This window comes from Borostomias antarcticus (assembly GCF_949987555.1).
Source record: "Borostomias antarcticus genome assembly, chromosome: 3".
In the NCBI taxonomy this organism is placed as follows: domain Eukaryota; kingdom Metazoa; phylum Chordata; class Actinopteri; order Stomiiformes; family Stomiidae; genus Borostomias; species Borostomias antarcticus.
The window spans coordinates 36383236-36403534 of record NC_140236.1 but is presented as its reverse complement, the minus strand read 5'-3'; the positions used below and the strand labels follow the sequence as shown (position 1 = coordinate 36403534).

At 51.6% G+C, this 20299-nt stretch overlaps 1 protein-coding gene across 1 annotated transcript; it reads right to left on the bottom strand.

The window, feature by feature from the left end:
• Positions 1 to 8848: 8848 nt before the first annotated feature.
• On the bottom strand, positions 8849 to 20014 carry mier2 (mesoderm induction early response 1, family member 2). Its single transcript, XM_084436381.1, has 11 exons — positions 19913 to 20014; positions 18448 to 18573; positions 18242 to 18365; positions 18017 to 18111; positions 17003 to 17072; positions 16695 to 16846; positions 16103 to 16184; positions 15866 to 15960; positions 15062 to 15192; positions 14662 to 14804; positions 8849 to 10078 (listed from the first exon to the last, which is right to left on the bottom strand). The coding sequence occupies exons 1-11, from the start codon at positions 19937 to 19939 to the stop codon at positions 9570 to 9572; spliced, it is 1554 nt and encodes a 517-aa protein (XP_084292507.1). The 5' UTR covers positions 19940 to 20014; the 3' UTR covers positions 8849 to 9569.
• Between the last annotated feature and the right edge of the window lie 285 nt (positions 20015 to 20299).

Below are 20299 nucleotides of genomic sequence, written 5' to 3'. Positions count from 1 at the left end.
ACACACACATTCACACACACCAATGGTGGCAGCTGCCATGCAAGGTGCTAGCCTGCTCATTGGGAGCAATTTGGGTTTCAATGTCTTGCCCAACGACACTTTGACATGCGTCAGGAGGAACCGCCTACCCTAAGCGCTCTACCTCCTTAGCTACAGCCGCCACACATGTTGTGTTATGTCCTTAACTAAACACATATTGTGTTATATTGTCCTTAACTAAACACATATTGTGTTATATTGTCCTTAACTAAACACATGTTCTAAGAGTGTACGTCACACCTTTCCCAGATGTATTAAGTTCTTTAGGAGTTGTACTCTAGGTTGGCACGCCATGTTGGACGATGTACGCACTAGACTACCTACCCCCCCCCTCCCTATGTACGCACTAGACTACCTACCCCCCCCCCCCCCTCCCTACGTACGCACTAGACTACCTACCCCCCCCCCCTCCCTCCCTATGTACGCACTAGACTACCTACCCCCCCCCCCCTCCCTACGTACGCACTAGACTACCTACCCCCCCCCCTCCCTACGTACGCACTAGACTACCTACCCCCCCCCCCCTCCCTACGTACGCACTAGACTACCTACCCCCCCCCCCCCTCCCTACGTACGCACTAGACTACCTACCCCCCCCCCCCCCTCCCTACGTACGCACTAGACTACCTACCCCCCCCCCCTCCCTATGTACGCACTAGACTACCTACCCCCCCCTCCCTATGTACGCACTAGACTACCTACCCCCCCCCCCTCCCTATGTACGCACTAGACTACCTACCCCCCCCCCCCCTCCCTATGTACGCCCTAGACTACCTACCCCCCCCCCCTCCCTATGTACGCACTAGACTACCTACCCCCCCCCCCCCCCTATGTACGCACTAGACTACCTACCCCCCCCCCCCCCCTATGTACGCACTAGACTACCTACCCCCCCCCCCCTCCCTACGTACGCCCTAGACTACCTACCCCCCCCCCTCCCTATGTACGCACTAGACTACCTACCCCCCCCCCCCCCTATGTACGCACTAGACTACCTACCCCCCCCCCCCCCTATGTACGCACTAGACTACCTACCCCCCCCCCCCTCCCTACGTACGCACTAGACTACCTACCCCCCCCCCCCTCCCTACGTACGCACTAGACTACCTACCCCCCCCCCCCCTCCCTACGTACGCACTAGACTACCTACCCCCCCCCCCCCCCTATGTACGCACTAGACTACCTACCCCCCCCCCCTCCCTACGTACGCACTAGACTACCTACCCCCCCCCCCCCTCCCTATGTACGCACTAGACTACCTACCCCCCCCCCCCCCCCTCCCTACGTACGCACTAGACTACCTACCCCCCCCCCCCCTCCCTACGTACGCACTAGACTACCTACCCCCCCCCCCCCCTCCCTACGTACGCACTAGACTACCTACCCCCCCCCCCCCCCTCCCTATGTACGCACTAGACTACCTACCCCCCCCCCCCCCTCCCTATGTACGCACTAGACTACCTACCCCCCCCCCCCCTCCCTATGTACGCACTAGACTACCTACCCCCCCCCCCCCCCCTCCCTATGTACGCCCTAGACTACCTACCCCCCCCCCCCCCTCCCTATGTACGCACTAGACTACCTACCCCCCCCCCCCTCCCTACGTACGCACTAGACTACCTACCCCCCCCCCCCCTCCCTATGTACGCACTAGACTACCTACCCCCCCCCCCCCCCTCCCTATGTACGCACTAGACTACCTACCCCCCCCCCTCCCTATGTACGCCCTAGACTACCTACCCCCCCCCTCCCTATGTACGCACTAGACTACCTACCCCCCCCCCCTCCCTACGTACGCACTAGACTACCTACCCCCCCCCCCCCCCTCCCTATGTACGCACTAGACTACCTACCCCCCCCCCCCCCTCCCTACGTACGCACTAGACTACCTACCCCCCCCCCCCCTCCCTACGTACGCACTAGACTACCTACCCCCCCCCTCCCCTCCCTATGTACGCACTAGACTACCTACCCCCCCCCCCCCCTCCCTATGTACGCACTAGACTACCTACCCCCCCCCCCCCCCCCCCACCCTCCTGTGCACAGGCCTCTGATGTGTTGAGTCTCAGGGATCCAGGCAGACAGAGTGTGCAGGTTCAGGGACATGGAGCCAGGGTTCAGCCTGTATCCTGTGTGGAGACAACAGACACTTCAATCAGCCACCCAGACTGCCAGCCTGCCCCTAATCCAGCAGGGGAACACGCTGGCCTGAGAGCAGAGCTGAGGAGATATGGGGACATTTGCTGTGCAGCAGGGCATTCTGGGCCCTTTGGAACTGTCTCTCATGGATTTCAGAGGAAAGGAAAGTTGCGCACACACACACACACACACACACACACACACACACAGGCACCTACACAGGCACACACACACACACACACACACACACAGGCACCTACACAGGCACACACACACACACACACAAAGTATGCACGCACGCACACACAGTGTAGAATATTCCATTTAAAAAATGAGGATGACAGTCAATGCTCTTGTTGACTTACGTCCTCTCCTACGACCATTCCAGATAAACCGCTCAACTGGTGTCATGGAAACACCAGCACCCCCTGCAACACACAACAACAACAACAGTGACCTTTCACTTCCTGTAACTGGATGTGCTCATGCTCACCATAAAGTAAACAAACGAACAGGGCTGTTCACTCAGGAGAATGCTGGAAATGAGAGAATGTGTATGATCTGCCGCCCGGGGGAGGGAGGTGGGGAGGGCTACCTGCATGTTGGCCCCCCAGGCGATGACAGTGGAGGCTGTAGTTCCACACTGCGCCTCCGGGGACAATGGAGCAGCAGAGCCGTGTTCGACTGCACGTCTGGCCCTGCACCTGCAGTCTGGAGCCAGCAGAGGGGGCTGCAGGGAGAAAAACAGACTGGTGGTCATAAGATGACTTATGACTATGCTATAAGGGAATTTGTGTAGCTATTAGCTGTTTTCACAAATGGTGCACAAGCACTGTGAATGTGTGTGTATGGGTGTTACCTCCTTGCCTGGTGTAGCCTTGCAGTGACCAGACCTGCCCCCCCACACAGCGCCTGCTCAGCCAAGCACAGCAGCAAGCCAATCACCAAGTTTGCGGACGACACCGCTGTGAAAGGCGTGATCTCCCTCTGTGACTCATCTGAACCCGAATTCCTCCAGGAGGCGTCAGACCTGGTAACATGGTGTCAAGACAACAACCTGACCCTGGACACTAGCAAGACAAAGGAGATGATAATAGCCCCCCCCCTCCCCCATCAACGGGGAGGAAGTGGAGAGGGTGAGCAACTTCAAATAGGCTCTGTGCACCAGCTCCACTACTTCCTGAAAGTCACTTGGCATCTTTATTTCCTGTCCAATATGATTGGATTAAGTGATTAATCAGGTGTGCGGCAGACCCAGCGCACACCTGATTAATCACTTAATCCAATAATATAGGACAGGAAATAAAGATGCCAAGTGACTTTCAGGAAGTAGTGGAGCTGGTGCACAGAGCCTATTCCTAGGGATGCAGATCTCTGATGACCTGACCTGGACACACAACACGGAGAAATTGAAGACACCCCCTGGTCAGACCCCCCCACGCCCCTACTGACCCCGCCCCCTCGTTAGCCAACCCCGCCCACCCCCCCCCCCAGACCAACGACTGTTCACTTTGACCAGTTTGGGAACCCTTATGTCTAGCTGAGTACCTACAGTACGACTGGAATGAGGAAGTGATTAGCACTGATAAGATACTGTAAGGACAAGCAATTAAAAATAATTCCAATATACCTGAACCTGTTACAATGGTAAATAGTGCACTGTGGACCTCATACCCTTTGGAAACAAGTCAAAGGTCACACAGTGCTCCTGACCATCTCAGTCTAAACATGTCTGTCTTTGTTTGAATTCATCATTGAAGACTATAGGTCAAGATAATGATGTAAAGCACCACATTCCTCGGACACCGTCGACCTGAGAGCATTCATATTTAGCACAGGTATCTGCAGGGGTCCCGGACAGGCCATGACAGGGACGGATTTTGAATTAATTTACATTTTGACTCATTTTAAATACCGATCCGGGCCACCAGCCAATAGGCTCTGTGCACCAGCTCCACTACTTCCTGAAAGGAAGTGGGCATCTTTATTTCCTGTCCTATACTATTGGATTAAGTGATTGATCAGGTGTGCGGCACACCCAGTGCACACCTGATCAATCACTTAGGCTGCGTTCCGAATCGCATACTACCTTCCTATATACTATGCCAAAACAGGTAGTATGTCCCAATACATAGTATGCCACATGCAGTATGGCAAAAATACCAGGATGTCCTACTACATCCGGTCGTATTTTGCAGTATGCAAGCCAGCAGGCGTTTCTGGCTATTCTGACCCACAATCCTGTGCGCAGCGGAAATGTGCGTCACATGTGCGAGTCGTGACAGCTGTAGACGAATGTCGCGTTATGGACAGCGACGGATGTGGGCAAATTTCAAGGCGCAATGTTATGACAAGGTAGTTTGTCCCAATTGGATGCCTACTGCTTGCAAAGTACGTACTTTCTAAGGGCAGCTGTAGTAGGTACTGGTAGTAAGAAGTAGAAGTATGCGATTCGGAATGCAGCCACAATCCAATAGTATAGGACAGGAAATAAAGATGCCCACTTCCTTTCAGGAAGTAGTGGAGCTGGTGCACAGAGCCAATAGAAATACTGCTCTGAATAGAACCCCGCCCCCAGCATTCCAGCTGCCTGCTATAGGATTATCTAGCCTGTTCATCAGCTGCAAGGAGCTGCAACTTTGCCCAGAATTAGTGCGGCTGAACTATTACCTCACACCAGCCCCGATACAAACACTCAACTATTACCTCACCAGCCCTGATAAACACTCAACTATTACCTCACACCAGCCCCGATACAAACACTGAACTATTACCTCACACCAGCCCTGATACAAACACTCAACTATTACCTCACCAGCCCTGATACAAACACTCAACTATTACCTCACCCCAGCCCTGATACAAACACTCAACTATTACCTCACACCAGCCGTGATACAAACACTCAACTATTACCTCACCAGCCCCGAAACAAACACTGAACTATTACCTCACCCCAGCCCCGATACAAACACTCAACTATTACCTCACACCAGCCCTGATACAAACACTCAACTATTACCTCACCAGCCCCGAAACAAACACTGAACTATTACCTCACCCCAGCCCCGATACAAACACTCAACTATTACCTCACACCAGCCCTAATACAAACACTCAACTATTACCTCACACCAGCCCTGATACAAACACGGAACTATTACCTCACACCAGCCCTGATAAACACTCAACTATTACCTCACCAGCCCTGATACAAACACTGAACTATTACCTCACCAGCCCTGATACAAACACTGAACTATTACCTCACACCAGCCCTGATAAACACTGAACTATGACCTCACACCAGTCCTGATACAAACACTGAACTATTACCTCACCAGCCCTGATAAACACTCAACTATTACCTCACACCAGCTCTGATACAAACACTCAACTATTACCTCACCAGCCCTGATACAAACACTCAACTATTACCTCACACCAGTCCTGATACACATTGAACTATTACCTCACCAGCCCTGATAAACACTGAACTATTACCTCACACCACCCTGATAAACACTGAACTATTACCTCATCAGTCCTGATAAACACTGAACTATTACCTCACCAGCCCTGATACAAACACTGAACTATTACCTCACACCAGCCCTGATACAAACACTGAACTATTACCTCACCAGTCCTGATACAAACACTGAATTATTACCTCACCCCAGCCCTGATACAAACACTGAACTATTACCTCACACCAGCCCTGATACAAACACTGAGCTATTACCTCACCAGCCCTGATACAAACACTGAACTATTACCTCACACCAGCCCTGAAACAAACATGAACTATTACCTCACACCAGCCCTGATACAAACACTGAACTATTACCTCACCCCAGCCCTGATACAAACACTGAACTATTACCTCACCCCAGCCCTGATACAAACACTGAACTATTACCTCACACCAGCCCTGAAACAAACATGAACTATTACCTCACCAGCCCTGATACAAACACTGAACTATTACCTCACACCAGCCCGGATACAAACACTGAACTATTACCTCACCAGCCCCGATACAAACACTGAACTATTACCTCACCAGCCCTGATACAAACACTGAACTATCACCTCACACCAGTCCTGATACAAATACTGAACTATTACCTCACACCAGCCCTGATACAAATACTGGACTATTACCTCACACCAGTCCTGATACAAATACTGGACTATTACCTCACACCAGCCCTGATACAAAAATACTGGACTATTACCTCACACCAGTCCTGATAAACACTCAACTATTACCTCACACCAGCCCTGATACCAATACTGAACTATGACCTCACACCAGCCTACTCTGGAATTATCTTGCCGTTGCTCAGCTTTGCCCAACATTACACACAACTCTGGAATATGTAGGGGTGGGAACTGTGCCCCCCCTCACATTGCTCTCTGTAAAGCGCATTGTGTTGCCTCAGTGTATGAAATGCGCTATATAAATAAAATTTGATTTGATTAGGGATCATTTGAAATTTATGGGAGGGGGTCACTGGGGGAAAACAGGGGAGGATCATGCTTGTTAACATTTTAGTCCTAGGGAGGGCTACTATTTTTTATTTGAGTTGAGGAGGGTCATACAAATTTGAATCGATCAAAATAAAAGTTTCTTCAGCTTTTTGGAATTCAGCAAGCTGTGTTGTATGACCTATGACCTGTAGGCTATCGTTTATCTTTGGCTGCCCTATCAGTTGATCTTGGCCTTGGTCAAAGAAAGATATATTTCTATCAGAGGGAGGGTCATGCATTTTTATTTCCGAGCACTCGAAAATCCTTCAGTGACCCCATCTCATAAATTTCGAACAGCCTGTATGCTTTGTATTGTCCACCCAATAGTAGCTAGCTAGCTTGCAAACAATAACCAAACCAAGCTAGCATTCAGACAGGACGTGCCAAACACAACATTACATGTCCCCTATGTGTCTGTGTGTGTGTTACCTGCAGGGCCTGTCTGTGTGCGTGTGTGTGTGTGTTACCTGCAGGGCCTGTCTGTGTGCGTGTGTGTGTGTGTTACCTGCAGGGCCTGTCTGTGTGCGTGTGTGTGTGTGTGTTACCTGCAGGGCCTGTGTGTGTGTGTGTGTGTTACCTGCAGGGCCTGTCTGTGTGTGTGTGTGTGTGTCTGTGTGTGTTTGTGTTACCTGCAGGGCCTGTCTGTGTGTGTGTGTGTGTGTGTGTGTGTGTTTGTGTGTGTGTGTGTGTTTGTGTTACCTGCAGGGCCTGTCTGTGTGTGTGTGTGTTTGTGTGTCTGTGTGTGTGTGTGTGTGTGTGTGTGTGTTACCTGCAGGACCTGTCTGTGTATAATGGACTAAATGACCCATTACTGCTCCAACGGGTATCAAGCCTAGCAGATACATTGGAGTGAGAGCAGACGTACGGTATTTAATTGGTGTCCTGAGTGCTCCAATGGGGATCAGAACTAGTAATATAAAGGAAAGAGTCGATGCTTTCAGCGCTTGAAAAACATCCATCCTTATTGTCTGTCTATCACAGCACTAAACTCAGTACACTCTCCCATAATAACCCTCCCATAATAACCCTCCCATAATAACCCTCTAATGTTTGTAATCACCGTCTTTAAATAACTGTCACCACACATTTTTTGTTTTCTTTTTTTCTTTCATTTTTTACAAAATATAATAATTATAATTACACAACATAACAGAAGCAGACCAATATAAATTGCAAAAAACTAAAAAGCATAAACAAAAGGCAGTGTTTTTACTCCCTTCCCCGTCCCGAGTCACGTCCGGAGACCCATGTAAACAGTCCAACAGAAATAAGCATTGATCTGGATCAGCTCTGGGCAGAGGGACGAGGGTCAGACCCCCCATGGGTCAGACGGACCAGGGGGTCGATAGAGGAGAGACCAGGAGGAGAGGAGACGGACTTGGGTCGATAGAGAGGGCCGCCTCCTTCAGCAGAGACCAGGAGGAGAGGAGACGGACTCGTCTGACCGGAGGAAGCAGCCAGGCTCTGCACAGCACCGCCACTGGGCTCTGGTCAGCCCACTCGGGCAACACTGAGGACCTCTAGTGGCAGGAGGGTGTACAGCACCAGCCAGACGTTGGGCGGGAGGCAGGCTCAGGGGTCAGTCTGCAGGCTCAGGGTCAGTCTGTGTGCGGGAGGCAGGCTCAGGGTCAGTCTGCAGGCTCAGATTCAGTCTGCAGGCTCAGGGGTCAGTCTGCAGGGTCAGGGGTCAGTCTGCAGGGTCAGGGGTCAGTCTGCAGGCTCAGGGGTCAGTCTGCAGGCTCAGGGGTCAGTCTGCAGGGTCAGGGGTCAGTCTGTGTGCTCTGGGTCAGTCTGTGTGCTCAGGGGTCAGTCTGTGTGCTCTGATGCTGCGATGCCACCGGACCTTTGTGCTGCACCAAGCAAGAGATTTATCGTTGAGGGCGTGGCGGTCACGTCTAAGTCACACAACTGGAGTTGAGATGCAGGGAGGATCCCCCAAGCTACACAACCTGAGTTACTGTGTATTCAGTGACTAGCCTAGCTACAGTAGCATGTACAATAATGCGCTAAACGGATAATGTACCTAGCTACATTATCCGAGAGGAGCTTGGTACTGTACGTGACTTCTTACATGTCAGCATCAGTTGGGCAGAGCAAAGAGGGACGAAGAATCGCAAACATTGTTTTGTGGTAGAACTATAATACAGATCTCTCATGTCTAAACTGTAAAAAACAAAAAAAGCAAATACAATTTTCAGTTTCAGATCAGAATATTCAAATATAAAAGAAAGTATGGGTGTTAACCCTGGCTCTAGTAAAGAGATCCAGTCAGACTGGCGTTAATGGAAGGACAGACTGAGCCCTGCTATACCAGTTATGACACAGCTACCAGAGAGAGGCCAGTACAGTCAAGACAGCTTTAATTCAATAACTACAGTAGCTACCTGTCTGTCTGTCTGTCTGCCTGTCTGTCTGTCTGTCTGTCTGTCTGTCTGTCTGTCTGTCTGTCGGCCATTCAGAATCACAGTCATAAGTGCTGCTCAAGTCCAGTGGGAAACTCATGAGCAGAACCTTCAAATCAACGTCTTCCTGTTAGTCTCCTGTTCTGACCGACCTACCTGACGGAGTGGCTACGTTACTGACCCGTTCTGAACAGACAGGTGGTTCATGTGCTTCTGAGCCAGAAGGGGCAGGGGGACTCCCTCGCAAAACACACTGGTCCAGGTAGGCCCAACTCCCAGAATGCACTGGCACAGGAAGTTAAGAGCGTGGACATTCCCACCCGGAGAGCTTCTTTCACGCCGCGGTGCGGATCCGCTCTGGTCCGCCTCATTGGGCGGCGCTGAGAGGCACTGTCCCTTCAGGACGGGCTGGGACTGCGCCTTGCGGCGAAACGAACGCACCTCTCTTTCCCCTCACTGCCTGAGGGAGTGGGGGCGCTGGACGGGAGGGGGGCCCAGGAACGCGCCGATGGCCCCGAAGTCTGAGGAGATGGCGACGGTCGACGCCCGGCCGGGCGAGGGCGGGGCGGCAGAGGGCGAGCTGAAGTCCATCGGTAGCCTCCGGTTGGCGCCGCCGCACTCGGCCCCGACCGGCAGGCCTCCGGGGAGAAGGGGCCCCAGCTGGAGCTGGTAGAATCCAGAGCCCAAGAGGCGAGGTCCCTCCTCGGGGGGAGGCGAGGGGCCGGGCCCGGGGGGAGCCGGGGGGGAGGGCTGGCGCTGAGCGGGGGGCGGTGTGGAGGGGAGGCTGGGACCGGGGGGCGAGGCCGGGGGAGAGGGCTGGAGCTGAGCGGGGGGCTCCGGGCGGAGGCGGTGGAGGGTGGGCTCCTGGGGGTCCTCCGGGGGCGGGAGGGGAGAGAAGGGGCCGAACAGCTGCTCTCCTCCGTGGGGAGCGTCACAGAGCGCCAGCAGCCCCAGCTCCGTGCCTACAACACAACACAGGATCAGACAAGAGGCACTTTAGACTGACACAGGAACTGACCCTATACCCACCTACTGAGTACTGACCCTATACCCTCCTACTGAGTACTGATCCTATACCCTCCTACTGAGTACTGATCCTATACCCACCTACCTGAGTACTGATCCTATACCCACCTACTGAGTACTGATCCCATACCCACCTACTGAGTACTGATCCTATACCCACCTACTGAGTACTGACCCTATACCCACCTACTGAGTACTGATCCTATACCCACCTACTGAGTACTGACCCTATACCCACCTACTGAGTACTGATCCTATACCCACCTACTGAGTACTGACCCTATACCCACCTACTGAGTACTGATCCTATACCCCCCTACTGAGTACGGATCCTATACCCACCTACTGAGTACTGATCCTATACCCCCCTACTGAGTACGGATCCTATACCCACCTACTGAGTACTGATCCTATACCCCCCTACTGAGTACTGATCCTATACCCCCCTACTGAGTACTGATCATATACCCTCCTACTGAGTACTGATCCTATACCCCCCTACTGAGTACTGATCCTATACCCCCCTACTGAGTACTGATCATATACCCTCCTACTGAGTACTGATCCTATACCCTCCTACTGAGTACTGATCCTATACCCACCTACATGTCGGGAAACGTTGGGTTTTCTGATGTGTTTACTGAGATGAACTGTAATGAGTGTTATTGAATTGTTTTACCGTCATGACCACATTATATAAGGGGAATCTGATTCTGTTGAACATTTAGTATCCAGGCCCTGACTACACTATAACACACTCCACTACACACTACACTATAACACACTCCTCTACACACTACACTATAACACACTCCTCTACACACTACACTATAACACACTCCACTCCACTACACACTACACTACACACTACACTATAACACACTCCACACTACACTATAACACACTCCACTCCACTACACACTCCACTCCACACTACACTATAACACACTCCACTACACTATAACACACTCCACTCCACTACACAATACACTATAACACACTCTACTACACACTACACTGCCTTTCTCCCTCTCCGCCTCCCTCTCTCTCTCCCCCTCTCATTGTCTGCTGCTGTGTGTGTGTTACCTGGAGGGCCTGTCTGTGTGTGTGTGTGTGTGTGTTACCTGGAGGGCCTGTCTGTGTGTGTGTGTGTGTTACCTGCAGGGCCTCGCTGTGTGTGTGTGTTCGTGTGTGTGTGTGTGTTACCTGCAGGGCCTGTCTGTTTGTGTGTGTGTGTGTGTTACCTGCAGGGCCTGTCTGTGAGTGTGTGTGTGTGTGTTACCTGCAGGGCCTGTCTCTGTCTGTGTGTGTGTGTGTGTGTGTGTTACCTGCAGGGCTGTTAATGAAATTCAAGTCTCACCTATGTGTTACCCCCCCCAATTTGGTTTTTCTCTTTTCCTACTTGATTGATGTTTTCTGAGTTTCTTCTCAGTTTATTGTTTTACTACCTTTGTGAAACTGGAGTTTCCTCCGTTCCCAGAGAATCTCTATTTATCAAGACCATTTGGTCGGTGACGTCACTCACATCCTAGAAATGTTCCTCCCTGACTCAGTGTCAGTGCTCTGACTGATGGAAACACTTCCTGTGTGAGAGACCGCTTTTGCAAAACGTATTTCAGAATAAATCTATTGTCTCTGTTTAAACCAGCTTGAATCGACCGCTCGCGTGTTCTTTGAAATCTACCTTAAACCAAGTATATAAATACTTTCATAGCCTGTTTCATGGCCTGTCTGTCTGTGTCTGTGTGTGTGTGTGTTTGTGTGTGTGTGTGTGTGTTACCTGCAGGGCCTGGGTGTGTGTGTGTGTGTGTGTGTGTGTGTGTGTTACCTGCAGGGCCTGTCTGTGTGTGTGTGTGTTACCTGCAGGGCCTGGGTGTGTGTGTGTGTGTTACCTGCAGGGCCTGTGTGTGTGTGTGTGTGTGTGTTACCTGCAGGGCCTGGGTGTGTGTGTGTGTGTTACCTGCAGGGCCTGGGTGTGTGTGTGTGTGTGTGTGTGTTACCTGCAGGGCCTGGGTGTGTGTGTGTGTGTTACCTGCAGGGCCTGGGTGTGTGTGTGTGTGTGTGTGTGTGTGTGTGTTACCTGCAGGGCCTGGGTGTGTGTGTGTGTGTGTGCGTGTGTGTGTGCGTTACCTGCAGGGCCTGGGTGTGTGTGTGTGTGTGTTACCTGCAGGGCCTGGGTGTGTGTGTGTGTTACCTGCAGGGCCTGGGTGTGTGTGTGTGTGTGTGTGTGTGTTACCTGCAGGGCCTGGGTGTGTGTGTTTGTGTGTGTGTGTGTGTGTTACCTGCAGGGCCTGGGTGTGTGTGTGTGTGTGTGTGTGTGTGTGTGTGTTACCTGCAGGGCCTGGGTGTGTGTGTGTGTGTGTTACCTGCAGGGCCTGGGTGTGTGTGTGTGTGTGTGTGTTACCTGCAGGGCCTGGGTGTGTGCATGTGTGTGTGTGTGTGTGTGTGTGTGTGTGTGTGTTACCTGCAGGGCCTGGGTGTGTGTGTGGCCTGTGTTCAGTGAGCTCAGGGCTTTAAGAGAAAACGTGACGTTCGTCTGCGACGTGGACGGCCCTCCTCCTCTGGAGCGCCACACACACACACACACATGCACACACATGCACACGCACCAACACACACACACACAAATGGACACAAACACAGGTGGGAAAAATAACATTCAAAATGATTGAAATCATAGATTCATGAGCACAACACGTGAATGATCAAATCAAAGGTTAACAATGGAACTGAAATCAAGTGATGAACAGAACAGGGTAAAGGGGGGTGTGAATGAAATTCAAGTGTTTTGTTTTCCTACTTGACTGTTGTTCTAACTTTGTAGTTCGTTCTCATAGATCAGTCTGTTAAAACTACAAATTCTTCCTGTGTGACATCACTTCCCTGTCCTCTTCATCCTGAAACTATGTCACTTCCTTTTTCACGTTATAACCTATCGACCTCGTCCACATCTGACTCGCTCGAGCCCGGATTCACTTCCTGTGCTAGAGTCCGAATTGCAAATCGTAACAGAATAAAACTATTGTCTTTGTTTGAAACCAGCTTGACCGACCACTCAGCGTGTTCTTTGAAATCTAAACTAAACCAAGTAAGATTTTTCCTTTACAGGGGTTACAGGAAGTACACAGTGAAGCTGCCGTCTACTTATATAGAACTAGGATTATATATATATATATATTTTATTTTTTTAAATCTAAATTAATTTCCGATTTTATCCCATTTTCACCTAATTTGATAGTGTCTAATATGTAAGAATCTATTGGAAAGTCATTGAATTAAAATATCAGTGATTATAAAAAGAACCTTAAGCAATTTAAACTTTTTGTAGGACAAAAAATATGTAACAACGTAATGTGACAATGTAAAAAAACAGACAAAAAAAACAGTGAAAACAGGCCATGCAATAAGATGGTATGATAATCTAATCCAATTCATTTGGTCTATGCCTCCCTCTGCTGTCCATATAGTGTTAGTGCACCTTAGTGGATCTGCTCAATGCATTCTACACACACGGCTGCTCAAGCTACTGAACATCTCAAGCTACTGAACATCTCAAGCTCTGAACTCTGGATTTAGAAAGTAGACAGCCTGCTGTGTAGAATAGACTCATACTTTTAGTGAGTAGAATACACTAATACTTTTAGTGAGTAGAATAGACTAATACTTTTAGTGAGTAGAATAGAGTAATACTTTTAGTGAGTAGAATAGAGTAATACTTTTAGTGAGTAGAATAGACTAATACTTTTAGTGAGTAGAATAGAGTAATACTTTTAGTGAGTAGAATAGACTAATACTTTTAGTGAGTAGAATAGACTAATACTTTTAGTGAGTAGAATAGACTAATACTTTTAGTGAGTAGAATAGACTAATACTTTTAGTGAGTAGCAAGTTTCTTTTTTTTTTCTGAATGTAAAGCAAAATGTACTTAGCAATAGGAAACATGAATTGTGGCAATCGCCCCCTAGTGGTGGTCTCCGGTACACAGTATTCATGATGTAACCTAAAGCTACTGTCCAGTGAGGAACTTGAGGGTCCTCATCTACTCGCTCTCTCTCTCTGTCCTTCTGTGATGTAAATGAGCCTCAGACAAACAACACAGCTTACATCCTTTAACAAGGACTTTCTCTCAATGTCTATGGTGTGTGTGTGTGGTGTGTGTGTGGTGTGTGTGTGTGGTGTGTGTGTGGTGTGTGTGTGTGTGTGTGTGTGTGTGTGTGGTGTGTGTGTGTGTGGTGTGTGTGTGTGGTGTGTGTGTGTGTGTGTGTGTGTGTGTGTGTGTGGTGTGTGTGTGTTGGGGACAGGAACTAGGGCTTGTGAAAGATCTGCAGATTGGGTTGAGGCAGAGACAGGAACCAGGGTTGGTATTGAGGTAGGGTTAGGGACTAGGGACGAGGGCTGGGGTTGAGACAGGGACAGGGACAATAACCTGAACAGGGACCTGCACAGGAACAGGAACCTGAACAGGGTCTGGGACAGGAAGTGGGTTTGTGTTTGAGACAGGGACGGGGACCAGGGTTACCTGGCTTGTCCAGGTCCAGACTTGGTCGTGGCGAGGGTGGGTCAAGCTGTCCGGGGGCCAGGGACCCGGGAGGAGAGCTGTGAGAGTTGCTGCTCCCCTCCATCTCCCCCCCCTCCCCCTCCCCCTCCTGTTCTCCGTCCTCCCTGCAGGACACAAACACACGAGGGTGACACAGCGTCCTCCACTCTCACCACAACATCATCTGGACGTCACCTGGGACAGGGTGTGACCTATTGAGCATCAGAGGTGATCCGTCAACGTGTAGCCATGAGCCGGCTAAACAGAAACAACAGCGCAATCCTTCAAACTGTTGTACCTGCCTCCCGTCCCACAATCCTTCACTCCTACCGTCCCACAATCCTTCACTCCCACCGTCCCACAATCCTTCACTCCTACTCACATGTTCCCTGACTGCAGGCTGTACTTCCTGCGTCCCAGTTTGCTTGTTTGTTGGGCGAAGTATTCGTGTCGGTCCGACTTCTTCCACATGTAGTAATATTCCACACACTCTCCGACGGAGCGCGTGCGTACCTGACAGGAAGTCGGCAAGGAGTTTCTCATTTGCATTTCTAGACATTTCGGACACATTAAAAGAGAATGTTTGTTTTTGACAACCTGGACCTTATTTACGGCATATAATAAGACGTTTGACTCACCGAGATCACTTTGGAGTAGTTCGGAGGCCTGTAGAAGAAATTTAAAATCCAGCGCGAGCCAGTATATCCATGTAATCGCGGCGGACGGGGCACTGAGAATGCAGCTTCTAAAAAATCAATTTTCTGCCGCGAAAACGGTTGTTTTCATCAATCTGTCTTTATGAATCGCTAGTTGTGCTTACATAGAGCGAGGGCTTGTTGTGGTTTTTCACATGCCTCTGTAATATGATCTTTAGAAACGTCTTTAGAAACGAAATAGCTTCCCCACTTGCTCCAGCACGCATGCGCACAGCGCTCAGACTGGCTATTTCTTCTACAGGCCTCCGAATTACACCAAAGTGATCTCGGTGAGTCAAACGTCTTATAATATGCCGTAAATAAGGTCCAGGTTGTCAAAAACGAGCATTGTCCTTTAACTCGGGTAGGTAGGTCTGCATGCATGTGCCGGTCCCTCGTCAAGTCCAAGCAGAAGCAAACATTAGTCGTCTCGACTAGAGGGGACACCAGCTATTAGCTGACATTTGAGGCTGACATTTTCTGGCGCTCACCTTGTTGGCCTGAATGAGGTGAAAGTTCTTCCCGTGGACTCGATACCCGTGTTCAAAGTTCCTACACTCCTCCTCGCTCCAGGCACACAGCTCTTCTGAGAGAACACGGCGGACTTAGAATGAAGCGAGCCGTTTCAGGGCCTTCGTTATTTATCAGTCAAAAGCATGTTTACGGATGTGGTGGGACTCAGTAGCACTGATCCTAGCATAGAGGAGGTGAAGAGGACGCCATCTTACCGCTGAATACCTTCACATTAAAGCGCAGTCGTCTCAGTGCCTCCTCTGCACTGAAGTTGCATTTCACCAGCTCGTACAGAGCCTGAGAGAGAGAGACATAGAGAGAGAGAGAGAGAGAGAGAGAGGGAGAGAGAGACAGAGAGAGAGAGAGAGAGAGACACAGAGAGAGACACAGAGAGAGAGAGAGAGAGACAGAGAGAGAGAGAGAGAGAGACAGAGAGAGAGACAGAGAGAGAGACAGAGAGAGAGAGAGAGAGAGACAGAGAGAGAGACAGAGAGAGAGAGAGAGAGACAGAGAGAGAGACAGAGAGAGAGAGAGAGAGACATAATGAGAAACAACCAAACGTAACATTGAATGAATGAATGGTTTTCATTTCGATCAACGATCATATGCAAGACACTTCCAAAAAAAACAAACAACAACAACAAAAAACATGGCTGACCGAAAGGGTTTAGGCAGAAGCTAACTAGCTTGTAACTGGCTAACCTACTGGACATTAGAACAGCGTATTGGCGCTCCCCTCACACCCCAGTGGCCTCTACCCCATCTGCATCCCGCTGACCCAGCGTTCAGCCCCCTGCGCAGCGCTACCTGCTCGTTGTCTCTGATGGCGTCCCCGGGTAGGAGGGTGTCTGCCGGCCCCCGATTGGCCCCGCGTCGCTGGGAGAGCACCAGGAAGTCCTCCACATCCTGGCCAGGCAGCACGCCCGGCCTCCACAGCAGCTGGTCCTCACTCTCATAGGCTGAGGAGGTAGGGGGCGTGAGGGAGGGGGGGGGGGCGTGAGGGAGAGAGGGGGGGGGTAAAAGAAGAGAAAGATGAGGGCGTGGACTTCAGGTGCAGGACTGAGGCAAGTCCTCAGGAGGATGATAGGTGGCGTCCCGGGCGAGACGAGCGTTACCTCTCTCCTGGTAGGTGTAAGGGTTGAGTGGAGGGATTCTGGCCTGGTACTGGGAGCCCACCATTATATCCTGTTAAGAGAAGCCAAGACACACCGTCGGGACACAGAAGACAAGGCAAGTTTATTTATAGAGCACATTTCAGCCACAGGGCAATTCAAGGTGCTTTACATGAGACATTAAAAGCATTAAAACAAAAAAGCAAGACATTATAGACATTTAAAACAAAAAGCAGGACAAATTAAAAGCATTAAAACAAAAGGAAGGAAGGTCGCTGTCGATACACTTTTGACAGGCAGAGCCGGAAGCACAGATGCCCTGGTCTCTACCCAGGCCTTCAGAGGGTCTCACCCCCCAGGCCTTCAGAGGGTCTCTCCCCCCAGGCCTTCAGAGGGTCTCACCCCAGGCCTTCAGAGGGTCTCACCCCAGGCCTTCAGAGGGTCTCTCCCCCCAGGCCTTCAGAGGGTCTCACCCCCCAGGCCTTCAGAGGGTCTCTCCCCCCAGGCCTTCAGAGGGTCTCACCCCCCAGGCCTTCAGAGGGTCTCACCCCCCAGGCCTTCAGAGGGTCTCACCCTTCAGAGGGTCTCACCCCAGGCTTTCAGAGGGTCTCACCCCCCAGGCCTTCAGAGGGTCTCACCCCCCAGGCCTTCAGAGGGTCTCACCCCCCAGGCCTTCAGAGGGTGAGACCAGGCCTTCAGAGGGTGAGACCAGGCCTTCAGAGGGTGAGACCAGGCCTTCAGAGGGTCTCACCCCCCAGGCCTCAGAGGGTCTCACCCCCCAGGCCTTCAGAGGGTCTCACCCCCCAGGCCTCAGAGGGTCTCACCCCCCAGGCCTTCAGAGGGTCTCACCCCCCAGGCCTTCAGAGGGTCTCTCCCCACGCCTTCAGAGGGTCTCACCCCCCAGGCCTTCAGAGGGTCTCTCCCCACGCCTTCAGAGGGTCTCACCCCCCAGGCCTTCAGAGGGTCTCTCCCAGGCCTTCAGAGGGTCTCACCCCCCAGGCCTTCAGAGGGTCTCACCTTGCGACCATCGTTGGAGGGAATGGAGGCGTCGTCCGAGTCTTCGTCAGAGGAGATGACGATGGTGTCTCTGTCTCCTCCCGAGAAGGGGTGGGCTGTGGGGGGAGGGGGGGGCACATATAGGAACATACATGACCGAGGTGTACCGTAACATGTCATCGTCAACAACAACGTGTCAGTGGTAGTGGTGGTGGTGGTGGGGGAGGGGGGGTGATGATGTCATACCTCGTAGGTGACGTCTGAGGAGGTCGGAGGCGTGGGAGGTGACGGAGGGGGTGAGGTCGTCGGCCGACGACTCCTCCTCATCCTCCTCATCCTCCCCAGGGAACAGATCGTTGGCTATCTGATCCTGTGACAGAGGGAGGGGGCGGTTCAGAGTGTGTGTGTGCGTGGAGCTTGTGTGCAGCAGGGGGTCAGTGGCAGGACCTCACCTTGTCCAGTGTCATGTCGGGCAGACTGGCGGCCAGCTCGTTGGGCTCCCTGTCCCGCTGGTGGAGAGGGTTGGACACCTCGTACCCATACAGCGCCAACAGCTCCTCTAGAGGCAACTCACTGCCCTGCAGCGAGAGAGAGAGAGAGAGAGAGAGAGACCGAGAGAGAGAGAGAGAGAGAGAGAGAGAGACCGAGAGAGAGAGAGAGAGAGAGAGAGAGAGAGCGAGAGAGAGACAGAGAGAGAGAGAGAGAGACCGAGAGAGAGAGAGAGAGAGAGAGAGAGAGAGACCGAGAGAGATGTCACAGGTGTCACCACGTGGCTAATCGGTATTGCTTCCAAACCCTCACTTGCTGCCCTCGATCTCGGGCTCTCCGACTTACAAACGCCACACGTGACCGCCTCCCCGAAACTAGCGCTTAGGCAGCTACGCCGCCGAAAAGCTCGAAGCGCAAAATGAAATTTCATTTCGACTGAGGACTGTGTTTCACCGGTTCAACTTGGCTACTTACATTCCGAGTTATTACAGTGTGATTACAGTACAAGCAACACACACACACACACAATCAACCACATCACCACAGGTATGTGTACACCTTGTGGGGCAGCTGTGTGGTGAGTAGTAGACATGCTAGCAGGGGTGTAGTGGAGGGGAAACCCAAGTAAACTCAGCTCACCCACCTCTTTAAAATGAGGCAGAGAGTTCACTCACCTGTCTCCTGATCAACTGTGTTAATCACTGAGGGGAAACCAGGTGTGTAAACCACACTGAACAGAGTTCACCCACCTCTGTATTTACCACTACCCCCTGCCTGCTAGGCTAGCTGGAACTCACTGTGCGGTGTGTGTGTAGACCTACTAGGGCAGTTGTGGTGTGTGTGTAGACCTGCTAGGGCAGTTGTGGTGTGCGTGTAGCCGTGTGACCTGATGGGGCAGCTGTGGTGTGTGTGTAGCTGTGTGTGTAGACCTGCTAGGGCAGTTGTGGTGTGTGTGTAGCTGTGTAGACCTGCTAGGGCAGTTGTGGTGTGTGTGTAGCCGTGTGACCTGCTAGGGCAGTTGTGGTGTGTGTGTAGACCTGCTAGGGCAGTTGTGGTGTGCGTGTAGCCGTGTGACCTGCTAGGGCAGTTGTGGTGTGTGTGTAGCTGTGTAGACCTGCTAGGGCAGTTGTGGTGTGTGTGTAGACCTGCTAGGGCAGTTGTGGTGTGTGTGTAGCTGTGTAGACCTGCTAGGGCAGTTGTGGTGTGTGTGTAGACCTGCTAGGGCAGTTGTGGTGTGTGTGTAGACCTGCTAGGGCAGTTGTGGTGTGTGTGTAGCCGTGTGACCTGATGGGGCAGTTGTGGTGTGTGTGTAGACCTGCTAGGGCAGTTGTGGTGTGTGTGTAGCCGTGTGACCTGATGGGGCAGTTGTGGTGTGTGTGTAGACCTGCTAGGGCAGTTGTGTGACCTGATGGGGCAGCTGGAACTCACAGTGCGGTGGCGCGCTGCCATCTTCATGAGGCGATGCTTGCCCAGCTCCACTAGGGCCTGGGGGTCCTGCTGCTGCAAACCCTCAGGCCCTGACTCAGGATCTCCGCTAGGCTGAGTCTGACGTCTCTAGAGCCCATCCAACCACCTGGGGGTACACACACACACACACACACACACGCGCGCGCACGCACGCACGCACGCACACACACACATGCACACACACGCACGCACGCACACACACACACACACACACACACACGCACGCGCACGCACGCACACGCACACACACACACACACGCACGCACGCACGCACACACACGCACGCACGCACGCACGCACGCACACAGGGAGAGAGGAAAGAGAATCTATGAGAAAACAAAGTGTGTA